The 19453-nt window shown below is 28.4% G+C and overlaps 3 protein-coding genes across 3 annotated transcripts; 2 read left to right on the plus strand and 1 right to left on the minus strand.

Annotated features, from left to right (window-relative positions):
* The first annotated feature begins 8305 nt into the window (after positions 1-8305).
* On the plus strand, positions 8306-11595 carry LOC106760070 (cytokinin dehydrogenase 2-like). The gene is made up of 5 exons (XM_014643506.2): positions 8306-8889; positions 10000-10127; positions 10502-10753; positions 10888-11156; positions 11250-11595. The coding sequence occupies exons 1-5, from the start codon at positions 8307-8309 to the stop codon at positions 11542-11544; spliced, it is 1527 nt and encodes a 508-aa protein (XP_014498992.2). The 5' UTR covers position 8306; the 3' UTR covers positions 11545-11595.
* Positions 11596-13483: 1888 nt separating this feature from the next.
* LOC106759919 (translation machinery-associated protein 22) lies at positions 13484-16709 on the plus strand. Its single transcript, XM_014643304.2, has 7 exons — positions 13484-13813; positions 13944-14033; positions 14230-14282; positions 14394-14475; positions 14794-14861; positions 15600-15683; positions 16371-16709. The coding sequence occupies exons 1-7, from the start codon at positions 13666-13668 to the stop codon at positions 16425-16427; spliced, it is 582 nt and encodes a 193-aa protein (XP_014498790.1). The 5' UTR covers positions 13484-13665; the 3' UTR covers positions 16428-16709.
* A 1195-nt stretch (positions 16710-17904) lies between these two features.
* LOC106761585 lies at positions 17905-19030 on the minus strand. The gene has a single exon (XM_014645145.2). It carries the CDS (start codon positions 18912-18914, stop codon positions 18144-18146), a length of 771 nt encoding a protein of 256 aa, XP_014500631.1. The 5' UTR covers positions 18915-19030; the 3' UTR covers positions 17905-18143.
* Between the last annotated feature and the right edge of the window lie 423 nt (positions 19031-19453).

Consider the following 19453-nt stretch of genomic DNA (forward strand, 5'->3'; position numbering starts at 1 on the left):
GTGATGATGGAGATCATTTTGATGATGAATGTGTATAGATTATTAGTTTTATTTTGTTATTAAACTTAGTTGTTAAAACATTATGATTCTGTTACATTACATTTGCTCATGTCTTTCAAACATATACATTGTTGGTCTAAATTTGTTTTATGTTTAATGTTTCATGTTTCATTACAAATACAAGTTCTTAAATTTGAATAATACAAATGATGTTATATTATTGTTTATTCCATCAATGATTGGATGATTTTGGGATGTGTATTATGGAGGTCTGTTTGTGGTTTGAAAATGTTATGCAAGTTTGTCTGTGTTGTTAAAATGTTATGCAGGTTTGTGTAGTTGGATAACAAATACAAATATAACTTGATTTTGTTTGGTTCTTACATACAGACTAACGACGACATTTGCCCTTTTCTAATTATCGACGACGTTTGCTTTTTGTTAATTATCGACAATCCTTGTCCTTCGCTAATTACCAAAGGATATGATCGTCGGTAATTACTGAAGAGCAAAGATCATTAGTAATTGTTATCGACAAATATGTGTCATCGCTAATCTATCGATAAAGGACATTATCGACAGATTTTAGCAATTTATTACAGACTACGGTCGTCGATAATGTCCTTCTTAATCCATTCAAATCACAAATACTTGCTTATTTATATTGCCATATTATCTTATATATGTTTGAATATATGTTGAAAAGAATTTTAATAAAAAACTATACTATACTAATCCGAATTAGTTATCAAAACAAATTATCAATTTTAATGTCACAAACAAGTCTTTCAAAATTAATTCATATAAAAGACTCAATAATTATAAGATATGAATTAGATTCACATAAAAAAAATCGAATCACTTTTATCCAACACTTTTTTAAAACCTTTCAATAATCACAATTTAATATTAAATTAAAAAAATATTAATTTAAAAATAAATAAATAGAAAAACAAGATTAAAAATAAAATTTGTGATTAAAGAAAAAAAAAATAAAACTCGGTTTGATATGTACATATCTTCTACTGATTTAATTTTTTTTATTCTAATATTTTTTATTCTTGTTTAAGGTAAATTAACCTACAAGATAAATTTTAATAATCCTTTTACGCTTGTATTTTTCTCTTAAGCTCAAAATAAACTTATAAATTCAAATTTTCAATACAGCCCAACAAAATTTGACAAGTTACCGAAGCCCATTTTAAAATCCTACTTGATAGAATGTTTTTGTACCTTCAATTTGGAATTTTATTGGAGTGTGAAAAAAATCTTTCTCTTCTAACTTATTTGGAGGTTTGGTTATTTTATTTTATTTCAATAATATTAATATTTAATTAAGAATTAAATATATTTTTAGTTTTTAAATTTTAGATGAAATTATCATTTTTTTTTCTAAATTTTGATATAATTTATCTTTAAAATTTTAAAATAACAGATATAGTCCTGATAGTTTAACTGCGTTAATTTTGTTTTATATGTTGAACATAATTTTACTTTTGGAAAATTTACACAATTAACTTTTTTATTGCACTTTCTAAAATGACTTTCTATAATAATTTCTGGATTGTACAGTATAAAAAGACGAAATATATAATATTTCTATATAGGGATGCGAGAAAATATTTATGGAGGTGCAGGAAGACCTATTTTTATATAGGGGTGCGAGAAAATATTTATGGAGGTGCAGGAAGACATATTATTTATTGATTTTATTAATGTGAACTTGGGCCGCCGTTTCTTTGATCCATGTGATTCAGCTTTAGAAATTAAACAAAATATCATTAGATTTAAAAACCTTTAAGCAATCTATTAATTAACAAAGAGCTTCATAAACTTAATCAAAAATAGGATGAATTTACTTGTATACATTTTTACTGTAAGAATTGACACCCACTTTTTCTTTACTTTGACAACTAATTTTATAAGAAAATATTATATTAAAATGATAATTTATGGATTTGTTAAAAATTCAAATTAAAATAATTTAAAGCATTCACTATTTCTTTTCTATATTATATTATTTGAAGAATACATGTAATAGTATTGTAACTTAGATCACTAATATTTAGATATCAAATTTTAATTATTAATTACAATAGAATAATTTAAATATAAAAAAAATTATTATTTTAAATTTAATTACAGACCTTTCATTGATCAATTAAAAATTTTAAAAATAATTTTATATAATTAATTATGTTATATATATATATATTTGTTTTAATATATATTGTTGTTGTTGCTACGGTTAGTCATTGATCCACCCTCCCCCATGTTGCCTCTATCTGCATATCTTCACTAAAAGTACAACAACCCCTGATTTTACTTCTAAACCTAATCCTAATTTTCTAGACCTAATTCCAATTTAAACTATTTTAATCGATTTTGTCGCAGAACACAAATAGTCAATCAATAGACGATGCTTTTTAATTAAAGTTATCTATTGATATCACCATACATAACACTCAAATTTAAAAACGTTCTTTATCAGTTTATCTAAAATTAGTATTTCTTGAAAAATATAAATCAAATATAGAGAGCACCTTTCAAATGAAGCGTTGTCTATGTGTAGTCATTTTTATAGCGTTTTTTTTTTCATAAAACACTGTCTTTTAGTTCCATGTTTTAATTCAAAGCGCTTAATTAAATAAGTGCTCTCTAAATAATTGCAGTAGTGAAATATATTAGATTAATTATTCCATAAGTTGATTAGACAATTCTAGAAATACTCATTAGATGAATTTATCCATACACTAGCAATAAACATTAAATAAGTTTGTCCATATACTGATAAGATAAGTCCAGCAATATACATTACACAAATTTGTTTCTCCATACGCAAATTATACGAGTCTATTAATATACATTAGATGAGTTTGTCTACTCACTAGTTAAATAAGTCTTATAATACAATTAAATGAGTCTATAGATACATTGATTGGAGGACTATATGTTCATACAGTAATCAAACAAATATAACAATACATATTAGACGAGTATGTTTATACATTGATTAGACAAGTCTAGCATTATATATTAGACAAGTTTGTCTATACACAAATCAAACGAGTTCATTAATATACATTACACGAGTTTGTCTATTCACTAATTAGACGAGAATTGCAATACACATTACATGAGTCTGAATATATACTTATTAGACGAATCTAACAATACATATTATACGAATGTATTGATTAAACAAGTCTAGTAATACATATTATGTGAGTTTATCGATGTATTGATTATACGAGTTTAGTAATATACATCAAACGAGTTTTTCTATACACTAATTAGAAGAATATAAAAAAAATTGCATTAAATTTTCCATACAATAATTAGATGAGTATAATAAAAATCTTTGAATTATTTTTGAGGTTGATTTTATTCAAAATTTAATTATAAACTTCTTTTTTTTTTCACGTCTAATTGCAAAGTTTAAAAAAAAAAAAAAAACTACGTGCATCCAAACATTGTAAGACAATATTTTGATGATTACCTTATGCATGACACGTTGTTGAATGTAGTGTGATTTGATTTAGTTTTGGTGTACACCCAGAAAAATCTTCCTATAATCTTTGATGCTGAAATTGGGCCTTGTAAAATAATAAAACTAAGGTCATATATAGGTCTAGATTTAAAACTAGCTTCAAAGTAAGAGAAACACTGCATATACATACATGCAAACATTCTAAGACAATGTTTTATGGATTAGTTCATGCATTATACGTTGTTCAATATATTGTGATTTGGTTCAGAGATTATTAAAGTTTTGGTGCACATTCAAAAATATCTTCCTATGATCTTTGACGCTGAAATTGGAATTTGTAAAATAATAAAAGTAAGAAAAATCTTCCTATAATCTTTGATGCTGAAAACATACCTTGTAAAATAATAAAAGTAAAAAATAAAATAAAACCTTCCTATAATCTTTGATGCTGAAATTGGACCTTGTAAAATAATAAAAGTAAGAAAATCTTCTAAAATCTGCTTGGAGTGATGTTGCATGCGAAAGAACATGAAATAACTTTACTTAATGCCTTATAATTTTCAAATGCAAATAAATTAATAGATAACGGGATTGATTGGGAAGCCAAGAGATTATATTCCTATGATCTTTAAAAAACATTAAATATCAAAACTAAATTTAATTAGCCCTTCAATTTTGAAACATCTCTTTTTAATTTCTCACCCAAATTCTAATGCAAGTATTATAATTTCCACCCTTTAGGTCAACCACGAAATCATCCAAAATAATTATTTTCATGTTTAGTCACAGACGTTTTACAAATGTCTTCTTTTCTCTCAATCCAACTTAGATTATTCTCATAAATCTTCAATATATGTTTTAGGCTGAATTACTTTCTATGTAATTATTTTAAGTTAAATTCTTTTTATTGTAAGATTATTTTAATACAAACAATTTATTTTATGCTTTCTAGGTAAAAATTGAGTAAAATGTTTTTTTTTTAACTTTTAATTTTTACACAATGGATTTCATTTGAAATAAAATTATTTTTCAAAGTTCATTATTTTGAATTTTAAACTCATGTTAGGCAGAAGTTGAAGTTGGCTTGTGTATTTATTAAAAGAAAAATAAAGATTAAGTAAAATAATAATAATTATTTTTAATTTTAATTAAGTTTTGAGTAAAATAAATCTTAAAAACAATTTATACATTTGGAAAGTCAATATAACTATAAAAATATAAATAACAAACTTTGTAAAAATATAAAGATAAAACATATGCAAAAATAAAATAAAATTTTTAAAATTATAAAAAATATATAAAAATATATAATGTTAACTCTTTAAAAATATAAATTAATATATGAATAGACATGTAAATAATTAGGTTAGTTTAATAATACATTTACAAACTTATTTAATATATAATTGTAGTATTTCGTAATCAGTATATATGGATACATTCTCTAATATATGTAACTATTTTTAAAATAGTTATACAGTGAATTATTTCTACTACGAAGGTAATTACATCAGACAGATAAAGTTATATATATGTGTATAATTAATAGATAAAAATTACAAAAATAATTCACTGTACAACTATTTTTTTAAAATCTAATAATATTTTTTATTTTGATAATTATAATAAAAATTATATTTTATTTTTGTATCTCGAGAAATAAAATAGATACATATATATAATAATATACGTGTTTCTACTACGAAGGTAATTACATAAGACACATAAAGTTATATTAGTCTAAATGCAATAATAATTTGTTTGTGAAACGTTTTTCAGGCACATATGTTTACTTATAAATATTAAGCCTTGTCGTGTTACATGATACAGGTTTAGAATTCTGAATAAATTATATATTTGACCTATATTATAAAATGTTTGTTGAAAATTGCCTTAAAGTCGTATTAAATAAACCTCGGTCAAAGATACGATTTCAAATTTATGTGCGCATAATGATCCGTTATTAAGTGGGACCAAATTATCTGAAACACCAATATTTAATTATCCTAGTATCTATAATTTTTTGAGTTTACACTATTTTATTTTTAGAATATTATATATAAAAATAATGTAAAATAGTAACTATTTATTTATTCAATAAATATTTAAAATATATTTTGATTAAGAATTAAAAAACATATGCTTAGATATAATTTTAATCCCTATAAATATGAATTTGTATACCTTTAATTATTGTAAAAATAGTTGTTAGTTTTATATGATGACAATTTTTAGCAGTTTCTTTCTAGCTATCATTATTAACTATAGTTATTTTAATCATACAATATAAATTATTAATGAGTATAAATGATATTTTAAATTAATATAAATAGATTATTTTACGCATTTTAATTAAATAATATTTATTATTGAATAATTTTTTTAAAGATTGTATTTGTTTTTTACAAAGTAATTATAATTTACTTGGTTATAATTTACTTTTTCATATATTAGTTTTGATTGCACAATTTACAGTTAATATAAAAATATTTCTTTTATAATATATTTTATTCACTGTTCATTCTCTACCTAGAAAAAGAAAAATACATAATTACAAAATAAAATTATATAATAATTTTATTTAAATAATACTTTGTAAATAAGAAAGTTATAATTATTTAAAAAATATATAAAAAAAACATATTCCATGATATATTTAAAAAGATTATATACAATTGGTTGTTCATCACTGGAAATAAACATTAAAGTGAAAAATAGAACACAAAAATAAAATAAAAAAGAGTTTCATAAACCTTAAAGTGAAAAATAGAACACAAAAACAAAATAGAAAAGAGTTTCATATAAATAAATTATTATAGATATTGTAATCAATAAATATAGATGCAAAATAACTTATTTAGGCAATTATAATCAAGTTGTTAACATTATACACATTGCATAAGTTATAAAAAAAAAAAAAAAAACTCTTTAAAGTTATGGTTGTTGGACTTTATTATTGTCTAATGTTATGGTTATTTAATCGTTAAGGTCGTCTAACACTCTATGTTATCAAATGAACTGGAAGTCTTCTTGATAAAGACTCATTTTCATTTTAGAGATTATATGGTGTTTATGGAGTTTAATAAAGTTTCAAGAAAGATTCTTACTAAACATTAAAATAATTAAAATTATTTAGATGTGAAAGTTCACTTCCAAGTATTCTAAAGAAGAAGAGAAGTTCACTTTGTTAGAAAACAAGTAGGCTTCTTTTTACACCATTGGTGATGTTTCAAAAATAAGTTCCTTTCGCAATCTTGAAAATAAAGTATAAACTTTTTGAACTTTCTTGAAATGCAAGCAATCAGAAAATGTATGCAGCAAAAAAAAAAGTAGTTGACTGCTTAAAATATAGAGTCGACTGGAATGTAAAAGATAAGGGATAGAGAAAATCAAACACAGGTTTTTATACTGGTTCGGCCAACAATGCTTACATCCAGTGTCCTTCCACCCGAAAGCAAATGCACTATAATGGTTGCGGTTTTTACAAAAAGGAATTTATAGAAGACTTCCACATCAAAAATATAAATCTCCTCTCTAACCCAAAACCAAAATATAGCTGCAGAACAAAACCAGAATTGCGGCAAGAATCTCCTCTTCTACAATCTGCAACACCACTCTGAACAACCCTCAAAGTGAACTCTCCCCTCTTATCACAACAAGTCTAATTCCAGCAGTGTTCACATTATAGAAGAAAATGTAATGACATGACACCTTATCTCTTGGTAGAAAGGAATCCCACATTTGTCATTCTTTATCTTAATTTTTTTAATTTAATATTTTTCTATTAAATTCCTTTTTATTCTAGACTAAAAATATAAATATATATATATATATATATATATATATATATATATATATATATATATTTCAAATGTTTGAATTTACCTTATCATGGTGCTACTTATACTTGTTTTCATCCACAGGTTTAAGAAATTTTCTCAACGCTAAAATTCCTTAATAACCAGTCCTCATTAATTGCCATAAATTATACAAAACCAATTTGTTAAAAATGTTTTTTTTTTTTTTGCTTTAACAAACATGAAAGAGAAATAATTTGTTATGTACGTTAATACAATATTTTGAATAATAAAACCATCGCTAATTAAGTGCTTCAATGAATCCAATAAATATTAACAATTAAAAAGCTTCAAAAAGATTAATTATATACCTTTATTGTCTACTGAATATTCAGAATTAATTAGTAATTAATACATTTCATTTGTTGATACAGTATTAGGGGAGTATTAATTAAATTAATTAATAAGTAATCCAACATAATGATATAATTTGAAAAATAAAAGTAGTATTAGGTAAAATATTTCAATTACACAATTAAGTCATATAGGTAGAGAAAAATTTAAAAAAAATACTGAAAATATTTTGTTATGCATATAATTAATCTTTGAAATATATTTTAAATAAGTTCATAATTTGAATCTGACGAGTTTTGTAAATTTAATAAACTTAATTCTATCTCAGATTCTTTTTAATATAAATAAAATTATATTGCAAAAAGACTTATGCAATCCCTTTATAACTAATCAGAGTAAATTCGTTAACTTCTATATTAGATCTAAATGTCAACTAATATTTTAGAATAAATTAATTTATAATATTATAATATTATATAATATAAAAAACGCAATTGGCTTAACAAGTATTTGAAAAATTAACCTAACTTGTATCGTTTTCAACACCAATCATTACGTGGCAATTACATGAACTTTGAATACATAATAACTTGTATGAATCCCTTAATCTATATATAGGTCCAATTCAAAACAATTTCACATAGAAATTTAACTTGAAAATGAAAATGGATGTGAGTAATTTAGCATTTTCCATAGCCATGGCTGTTCTATGTCTATCTAGCATCACACAAGCAAATTTCAAAATCCCCAAAGAAATAGCCAAAAAGTTTAGCAGTGACCCTGAAATCCTTTCACTGGCATCAACAGATTATGGCCACATAGTTCATGAAACTCCATTAAAAGTTTTTGAGCCATCTTCTGTGAGTGATATCTCAAGTTTGATAAATTTCTCAAACTCTCTTCCCACTCCATTCACCATAGCCACCAGAGGCAAAGCTCACTCCCTTCTAGGGCAAGCCCAGACACGAAATGGGGTGGTCTTGAACATGACTAACCTCAAAGGGTCACTGATTTCGGTTTCAAATTGTGGTCGAAAAACATCATTGAATTGTTACGCTGATGTTGGTGGTGAAGTGTTGTGGATTGATGTGTTGCATGCAACCCTAAAACGTGGACTCACACCTTTATCTTGGACTGATTATCTGTATCTGAGTGTTGGAGGAACTCTGTCAAATGCTGGAATCAGTGGCCAAGCCTTTCGATTTGGTCCTCAGATCTCTAATGTTCTTCAACTCGATGTTGTCACAGGTATCACTTTCTCAAATCTCACCTTGTTATCAACTTCAACGCTATCAAAGTATTATTTTTGTTTTGTTCTCTGATATTTATTTGCATCAATTTTCTATCAAGCGATAGTTTAATAGAGAGTTTAATGAATTAATCAATTTTCTATTAAGCGATAGCTTAATTGATTCATTGAATTGGAATTATAAAATTAATTATAATAAATTCAATTTTTTAATGAATAAAAGTAAAAAAAAAAATTATGCCATTAAAAAAAATCCATTGATCCAAATTTGTCACTTATGTTTAAGTATATATAGACTAAAATATAAATTGACTTTAAGCATAATAAAACTTAACAATTTGAAAATTTAAAAATATGAAATAAACACTTAAATGTAACTGTCACATGATCTCACGGTATATGTACCAATACTCTTCATGATTAAAAAAATGAAAGAAAGTTTGCAACCATATATATAATACAAAGATTTCACATATAACTATATCTTGTCGACCAATCTCTTATACTGAGTCTAAATATAATTTTTTCAAAGTGAACACTTATTCTCTCATCAATCTAAATGATGCACTCCATATTATTTTCCTATTTATTTATTTAATTGATCTAGTATTCAGTTTATTTCATCCATAAGGTTTCCATTTGAATCAAACCAATTCACAACGAGTTAAGAAAATGTTTCTATTTAGGAAAAAAAAACGTTTTTAATAAAAAAAAATTAAGATAATATTATCTTTTTTCCTATGTAAAGTATTTATCTCTTAGCTATAACATAATATTTTTTAAATAATATTATTATGTATTGTTAAACTTTAAACCTACCTAGATGTTATTAAACATTTTATTTAATGTTATATTTTAAATGATAAAGACTTATTAAATGTTTTATTTTAGTTTTTAATACTATATTAAATTATGATATTTTTTTAATAGTATTTTGTAAATGGTTTCATTATTACATTAATACCAATTAATTAGCGGTTCCATTGTTGTACTCTCAATCAGTATTTTAACAGATACGATTCTCAGGTCATACATAGATATCTAATTATATAATGCAAAATAAAATGGATATTCAATTGTCTATAAGACAAACTATATATTTTTTTCAGGAAAAGGAGAGCTTGTGAGTTGCTCCAGGGATAAGAATTCTGAGTTATTTTACGGTGTTCTTGGAGGATTAGGTCAATTTGGTGTAATAACCAGAGCCAGAATACCTCTAGGACCTGCACCAACCAGGGCAAGTATCATTTTCTCTCCTTTCTATAATTTTTTTTTGTGCAAAACAAACTTGTAGATTAATTAATTGAAACATATATATAAAATAAATCATTTAATTGAAATGTTAATTATATATCTAAAATATAAGACTAATTTAGAAAGAATATAAGAGGAGGTAAACATCATTTTAAAACTTAGTAGAGTTAGACTTAAAGATTTTAGAATATATTCTAATAAAATTTATTATCGATTAAATATATCAGTAAACTATTCATCAATATCTAGTCTCATGTAGAATAGAATAGGAATATGTTTAATTTGGTTTATAAACATAAAACATAGATATAAAATTATTTATTTACTTTTAACGAGGTATTTTTATAAGATTTGCAGGTGAAATGGCTCCATCTGCTCTACAACAACTTCAGTGCATTTTCTAGCGACCAAGAACATTTAATCTCCTTCAGTACTGCAGCAGATTATGTAGAAGGCAAGCTTCTATTCAGTCAGCCACCCCTGGAACTTTCCTTTTATCCAGATTCTGACCATCAAAGAATAACTTCACTGGTAACTCAAAATGGCATAATTTACATCATAGAACTTGTCAAATACTATGACAGCAACTCTCAAGCATTCGTGGCCAAGGTTGTCATGTTCTCAGGAACTTCTTTTACTTTCATTACTCGTTTTAATATATCAAAACATATTGGAACAAACTCATCATGTGTGAACACTATGTTTTACTAAATTAACTATTTATCTTCCTGTTTCTTGAATAGGATGTGGCCGATTTGGTGAAAGGGTTAAAGTTCGTACCAACATTTATGTTCAAAAAAGATGCATCGTACGAGGAGTTTCTGAATAGAGTTTACGCAGAAGAGTTATTTCTAAGGTCAAAAGGACTTTGGGAAATTCCTCACCCCTGGTTGAACATCTGGATTCCAAGATCTCGAATCTCAGATTTTAACGAAGGTGTTTTCAAGAACATTATTCTTAAGCAAAACATTTCTAGCGGAATTTCTCTGATATACCCACTGAACCGAAACAAGTAAGTTCATAAGTATACCATACATGACATATATAATCAGTTTTATGAAATTAAATTACGTAACATGCTAACATGCATTATAATAATTATCAGGTGGGATGATAAGATGTCACCAGTTACACCAGATGAAGATGTTTTCTACGCTCTAAGTCTTTTGCGTTCTACAAGTTCGATGGATATGCTGGAGAAATATCAGACTCAGAACCGACAAATATTAGAGTTTTGTAAGGATGCTGGTATTAAGATCACGGAATATCTCACTGGGAACAAAACTCAACAACAATGGATGGAACACTTTGGCTCAAAATGGAAACTTTTTGCGGATAGAAAAGCTCGATTTGATCCCAAAAGAATATTGTCACCAGGACAAGGGATTTTTTCAAAGTAAAATGATTATTAAAAAAAAAAAAGTAGACTTTTCTATTCTTAGAAGAAAATAAAAGAATAAAAAATAGTATTAATGAATGTATAATATTTTTAATTTGCAATCCTCCATTTTTCAATGAAAATAAATATTTCTTTTATATAAAGAGAATATTTAGCGATGACAAGATATTGACTTTAGAATTACATGTTTTCATTTATAGTACCAAAATATAACTATGTAGTTTTTTTAAAAAAAAAAATTGAATTGATGTTTTTTTTTTGAAAATTTAATGATTTTAGTGTTTAGTGGGATATTTTAAGGTGTGTATCATTCACATTAGTTATATATAATTAGAGACGTAAACATGAGATTACATTTTTTATCAATAAAATATTAATTATTAGTATTTATTTAATAGAAAAGTTGAACTCAAACTCTCTTTTTTTCACTAGTAAAAAATCATATTTTATGACGTACAAAAATAAACTATAAAGTACATAATTTTGTACGTTATACTATATCTACATATTCACGAACGTCAGGGAGTCACGAACGTCTTCGACACCCGTACAAAGTGACGATCTGCCAATTGAAAACTGAAAAAGTGGCCCTCGGACACCACGGCCACGTCGCTGGTGAGGTTTACCATTAATAGGTAAACATGAATGAGAAGGAAAAATTGATAGAAAGGTGAAAAATGATTATTGGTCCAGTAGTCGTAGGTGGCTGACTCAATATGTAGAGTGACAAAATGGATGACCACGTTGCATATAACTCGAAATACTATCATTCCTTGCAAAATGATTGTGTGCTCAAATCTTATTCGAAGACGATGGGAAAGAATGGGAGTAATTTCGGGCCGAAGATGGATGATGAAATACGGCATATTGAGAGATACTGAAAGAAACGCTCTTGCACAGAAATCTTGAGACTTGAGAAGTTGATAGAAGTGACAACGCATAAAGAAGATGATGGTAAGTAAAATTAATATAAGAGATTAGAATTGATAGGTCCGTTTATTTATTTATTCTGTTTCTCATGTTTTATATAAAATTTAATACATTTCAGTTGAAAATACTAAATTTTTCTAAATTATATATATAATTCACATTAGTTATATAGATAATTAGAGACGTAAACATGAGATTACATTTTTTTTATCAATAATTATTAGTATTTATTTAATAGAAAAGTTGAACTCAAACTCTCTTTTTTTTCTTCTAAATTTATCAAACTAGTTTTACTTTGTAACTCAAAAGGATTATAAGTATCATGGAAATAAGGGAAAAATATATTCAATTTTATCTTACCGTCGTAACTATTTTAGTGGATGCACAACATATTTGTCTACATTTTAGCCCAAACTTAGAAAGTTACACCTTAATGATGTTAAGTTATATTAAAACTTACATATGAACTTGAATTTTTTTTTGCAATAAATAAGTGTACCAAATAATATATAAGCTATAATTTAATATATGTTTAAATTAAATTTATTTAATAAGGTGTTAGTTGCGGTGTCTATATAAATGGTGAGGTGAGTAAAAGCAAAGGTGAGCTTCCTTGTGGGCTTTTAAGTTGGGCTAAAATAGAGGAAACCCAAAGCACAGGGAGAGGGGGTGTGCTTTAGTATTTAAGAAGTGCAAACAAAAACTCTCTCTTATTTCTTTCCAAAACTAGTTTTATTCTTATTATTTGCCTCCAAGCACCACTTATGTCATAAAAATCACACTTGTCAAATCTTGATCAAACCATAAAAATATTATTATTAAACATTAAATAAACAATATATATATATATATATATATAAACATTAATATATTTGAGGGGAATTAGAAATTCATAATTATAAATATAATATCCGAAAAAGATACATACTAACTCCATTGACACAAATGAAAGCAGAAGGGGTTAAAAGTGCAATTAATTAAATTATTTATTTATTTTTCATTAAATAGAGAGACTCCCTACACGACACCGTACCAGGGAATCATCAAGGTCCCTTCCCTTCACCGCGGCCATCGATCACCATCGTCTTTTCTCTAGAGCTGCGTTGCGAAAACGCACCGTTTTGTTAGTGTTTTCGTTCTCAAGAAAACTGCAAAAGTAAAGCAGGGTTTGCAAGCTTGTGTTTAAACAACAATGGCGGAGAAACCCCAACCGGTTCGGGTGCTGTACTGTGGGGTGTGCAGTTTGCCTCCCGAATACTGCGAATTTGGATCCGATTTCGAAAAATGCAAACCCTGGTTAATCCAAAACGTCCCTGACCTATACCCTAATCTTCTTAAAGGTACCTTTCCTTTCTTTCTTTCTCAGAAGAAATTCAATATTCCCCAATTTACTCTTTTTTTTATGTTTATTTCGATCATTCCGATTTAATTGAAATGCGAATTGTTATTTTCTTTTTCTTTTTCGCGCAGAGGCAAATGATAAGGGAGCTGATACAGTTGCTGATAAGCTGCAAAGTACCGGTATATCGTCAGGAGCTGGTGATGGAGCTGCTTCCTCAGGTATTTTTATTTTTAACTTTTGTTTAGTGTGCTTGAGATTGAAGAAGGTTGATATTCCGTAAATTTTAGAATTTGTATTTTATTGTGTGATCGTTAATTTAGATGAGTTGTTTGGCTTTCAATGACATGAGTTTTTTGTGATTCTCGCTTAGTCAATGTGATTCTCTGATGGTGTGTGTTGGTTTTTATGTTTCAGCACCGAAGCAAGAAGAAGTGAAGCGTCTTCCGGGTGGGAAGATAAAGAAGAAGGCATGTCTTGGAATTATTTAAGCCTCTCTAGTGAATATACTTGTTGTATGATGCTGAATGTCATAGTTTCATGTCGTTTGGTGTGATTGGATGTGATTTTGCTCTTTTCAGGATAAGCAAGAGGTGGTTATTGAAAAGGTTGTTCGTAACAAGCGAAAGTGTATCACCACTGTGAAGGGCCTGGAGCTTTTCGGTGAGCTATTTCTGTTATTCTCTTGGGCATTATTTGGATGTCTTAAGGACAGGTAGAATCTAAAGATGAATTGGGATGAACTTGTCAAACCAGTCTGGACGTTTCATGGTGAAATAAGGGAAAATTTTTATTCTATAGGATGGAATTAGATAATATGGACTCCTCCTTTTTCATTTCATCTTAAACAACCCAAAAAGTTATAACTAACATCATTTTATTTCATCCCTTTCTATTCAGTATCAAGACAAACATAGACTTGAGGTAATATTACATAGGTGTGCTTTGGAGTTTAACTTTTTTTTCTTTTATTGCATTCAGGTGTCAAGCTCAGCGATGCTTCCAAGAAACTCGGGAAAAAGTTTGCTACAGGAGCCTCTGTTGTCAAGGTTTGCTGAAATTTTGTATGGTGTTCATAAAATGCATGTTGTGACCCTTTTTCATGGGATTTTTCTTTTGTTTTCTTCCGAAAAATTGATTACCAATTTACTAAAGAAAACACTTTTTAACTCAAAATAAACTAAGCCAAACCATAGTTGTCAATATCGCCAAATAGCAGTGTTATTGGGGAATTGTGTCATTGAGCGGTAAAAGTGGAATATTGTTGCAATTTGGAGTAGCTGCTGTTGCAGCAGCAATAGTGGACAAAATCATGCAAAATTGCAGATGGAGCGAGTGTTATTAGAGTGGGTCACAAAAACTTGTTTAAATAATGAAACAGCGCTATTTAAGGTTTTTTGGGGGTCAATTTGGAATGAATCCCCCTTCTATGAATAAGAATTGACACCGTTGTTTCTTAGTCATTTAACACCCTGTTATCCATAGTTTTTTTATTATCGTCCCTTAGATAATCTGGCTAACCGTGATCTTTTCGGCCTTACTTCGTTCTGTCCGTGTTCTTTTATTTAATCTCTCTGAAACATTTCTTTCATCTCCTTGTCTTGTGCTCTCTTCTAATTGGTTACAATAGTGGCTATCTTGCTACCCTCTATTCTGCAATATAGTGTTTAAGAGGACAATTCCTCTGCACTGGTATTTGGGATTGACAACTACGATCCCAACACCTAGTACTCTTGGTTCTTATATGGATATAATGTCTTACACTTTTGTGGATTGATTGATGTTAGGGACCAACTGAGAAAGAACAAATTGATGTTCAAGGGGATATAGCTTATGACATCGTGGAATTCATTACAGATACGTGGCCTGATGTAAGTAATTTTGATTGTTGGTTGTTTGGCATTGTAATTGTGTAATCTAATTTAAACGTATGTATTGTTGACAGTGATTAAAAGAAACAATTAAAAAGGAAAATTAGAATTATCAAGTTTCAGTAACACAATTTCCATTATAATCTTCTTCTCTTGTGGGAGACCGATGTATATATTAATTTGGTTATTAAACTGAGCAAGGAAATATGTTTTTCTGATCGGCAATCTATCTTTGACACCATCTTTTATGATATGTGGGACATTTCCTTCATCTATGATACTACGGCTGAATGTAGCCAACATATTTCATGCATGATATGGTTAATATTTTGTTTTCAGTACTGATGGATGAATTTGGTGATGAAAATGTTTGTAAGCATTAGCTGTAAAGATGCATCTGTTTTTATATGAATATCATCGGCTAAGATAGGCCTGCTTCTTATTGAAAGAGATGTTGTTAGTGAGACTATATCTATTTTTGTTGGCATGTATCACTGACCCCATTTGTTTGACAATTTTGATCGATGAGTCTAAACAAAAATATAAGTATTCTCTAGTTAGCTCAAAGAATCCTTTGAAAAGCGTTTCATATGTTTTCTTTGTTATGAATAATTTCAAGATAGTAGGAGACCTGGAATTAAATGATTTGAAATCTCGTATGATCGAAAATATACCTTCCTTTTGCAGGTTCCAGAAACAGCAATTTTCTTTATAGAAGATGGGAGAAAGGTTCCAGCTGCTTGATTTTGATATCCTGGCATTAAAACTTCGTACTGGTTGCTAGACTCTTCAATATTACTGTAATCCCCCAATGTCCCCTTTTTTTACCATATCCCCCCAAAAAAAAAACATAGTTTGGTCTCGATGGACATCGGCATGTGTACTTTTAGTTTAACGATAATTTAATTAGTGATGTGTGTAAAGAGGCAAGAGGAAGGAAAGGTTCCTTTTCATCAATTTTGTATTTTCATTGAGGTTTTAAGCCATATATATAAGTTGTGGGGATAAGGCTCTGCTTGCATTAAATTGCCAGTCGCAGAATCCTTTTACATAAATTTATAATAATGCAGGCTATGGATTCTGAACATAAAACGGGAATTTAGATAAATTAATCTGTGTCATTTATCATTTCGTTCTGTGTCCCACTCAAAGTTGAACGCCTCCCTTGTTAGTGAAAGTTTGAATTGTTTGTACACTATAAAAGTAGAAGCTGATATAGGTTTATTTATTTAGGATGCTGATATTTGATGTTTTTTTTTAAACAATTGTTTGACAACAGTTTATTTAAATTTATGTTTGAAACGGATTAATTAAACTGTCACATATATATTATAAAAAATTATTAAAAAAATATTATTAAAAGAATTTTTTCATTTATTTATTCTCTATTAAACACGGTGGTATTACATTATGTTTTTCTTTTATGGTAGACAATGAATTTTAGAATTTAATAGCCATAACTTTTACATTTGAAGTGGGATTTTTTTAATGAGTTTTCTAAAAGTTATGTGTTCAATGCCTTGTCCTACGCCAGCAGGAGTTATTAATATTTGTAGTTTAATATTAACAAAATTTTCCAACAGAAGTCTATTGAGTTTTTTAAAATACACTTATTTACAATGGTTGAGTTGCGTAACAATTTATAAATGGGAAAATGACGTAATACTGGTTATATGAATACAATTGTTAGTAAAACAAATGCTGCTAGAAGTCTTATAATACTATATATTTGGTTGATGTGAAAAGCAAATAATATTTAGGCCATGTAATTAAAATGAAATGCTGTGGAATTTTAAGGCCCTCCTTAAACACGTGATTGTGCATATGCAGTATTTAATAATCCGAAAGGCAGTACTTATTGTAAACACTTTTTGACCAACATTCAGCCGATAAACTTGATAATGGTAAAGTAAGTCTAAGTGACTATGGAGCCCCGCCAAAGGTTGAAGAAGACTCCTAAGAGACCTATGCCAAATATATATATTGGGGAATTCTATTATAGAAACGAGCTCGGGAATTCCCGTAATAAAAAAATTATGTTACTTTTCTATAATTTTGTTTCCTTTTGAAGTTTCAATTAGGTCGTCTTGGTGAACGGTATTTAGTCAATAATTTATTTCTTCTTTCCTTAATTCTTATCATTATTATAATTTTCTGATAGTTTTGGAACCTAGAATTCATCTGATGAGTACAAGTGATGAGACCAACATCCAGACAAATAAATAACCTGGAAAGAAACTAACAAAGAAAAAACAACCTCAGACTTCATCTTTAAAAATTGTCTACATTGAAAAGATTATCGCTATTAATTTTTTTTTTGGAATAACAATACCAAAACAGCAAGGGTTTACAAATAGAGATTACAAACAAGAGAGCAGGTAGCTAAATTTTGGTGTTGAAGCAATAAACATTTGGAAAAAGGTGATCTTCTCCTTCAAATAATATTAAATTCAAATGTTATTATGAGTTTCGTGTGAGCATATCCCTGCATCGTAGAATAGAGTGAAGCCTCTGCAACCTGAGTTGCTGCCTAAACCTGTTGATGAAATCATCAGCCTTGGCGTCCACTCCTTCCTCTTCTTCCCTTTCCTCCACAAACTCCCCACCATCCCTCACCTCAGCTTCGGACTCCGTTCTGTCAAAGGTCAAGGACTTAAGCCGCTGCAGGAAGGAAGGAGCACGGCTTAATTGCTGCTGAACCGAGTCACAACTTTCCTTCTCCACTTTACCTAATTCCAGACTAAAACGCCTAACGCGCTCCAACAAAGATGGAGTTCGTACCAGATTCATTCCAGAGTCAGAATTTTGGACCGCCTCGGATCTTTCACTTTCTGTTCTACGAAAACTAAAAGACCTAATCCGGTCCAACTGGGGTGAGTTATCAATTTTAACTTCATCACCTTCTCGGGTCTCAGTCGTATCGAAGGAACCGATTTGAACCGGCCGAGGCGAGTCTAGAGTCTGGACAGACTCCACAACAACGTCGTGAGGCTTTAACGTTGCTGTGGTTTGATGTTTGTGATAACGTAAGTTGAAGGATGTGAATCTGTCAAGCAAAGAGGGAGAACGGATGAGTTGGTGTTGGCGTTGGCGTTTTGGTGTGGTGGTGAAACGAGAGGTGATGGCTATGGTTCCAATGACAAGGTTGATGAAGATGAAGAGATAGGAGGGTGTGAACCAACTTGCCATGGCACCATAAACTGAAGAATCTCTTGCTGCTATTTCACTCATTGTTGGGTCAGATTCTCTTCTGTTTTTTGGCACTGTGGGAATTGAACGAAGGGTGTGTGGTTTGTTATATAAAAGGAAGAGTGTGTGGTTTGTTACATAAAAGGAAGAGTGTGTTGTTTGTTATATAAAAGGAAGGTTTAACGTTTGCTTTCATGCATTCGTCAGTTTCTGTCTGGTCTCTTTGTTAAAACGTCAAGTTCTTCATTAGTGCATGCGTCACCTTGTTCTTATTCTTTATTCTTTTCAACATTGTTAACAACCATCTTACTATTATGTTTACTATAATCATCACCTGCTGTGCTAATTCAAACTGATTAATTAATATTTCTACTTAAATAAATGGTTTACATTATAAACAAATTGTTTCAGTATTTTTAAATGAAGTTATACTATTGGTTAAGATTAACCAAGTATCACGCTATAATTTATTTATCATAAATTTAAAATATGGTTTATATGTTTAAAACATATTTTTGTTAAGAATTTTATTCACTGATAAGAATATCCTACATACTGATAAATATGTATTGCAAATCTAA

This window comes from Vigna radiata, chromosome 5 (genome assembly GCF_000741045.1).
Source record: "Vigna radiata var. radiata cultivar VC1973A chromosome 5, Vradiata_ver6, whole genome shotgun sequence".
NCBI lineage: Eukaryota > Viridiplantae > Streptophyta > Magnoliopsida > Fabales > Fabaceae > Vigna > Vigna radiata.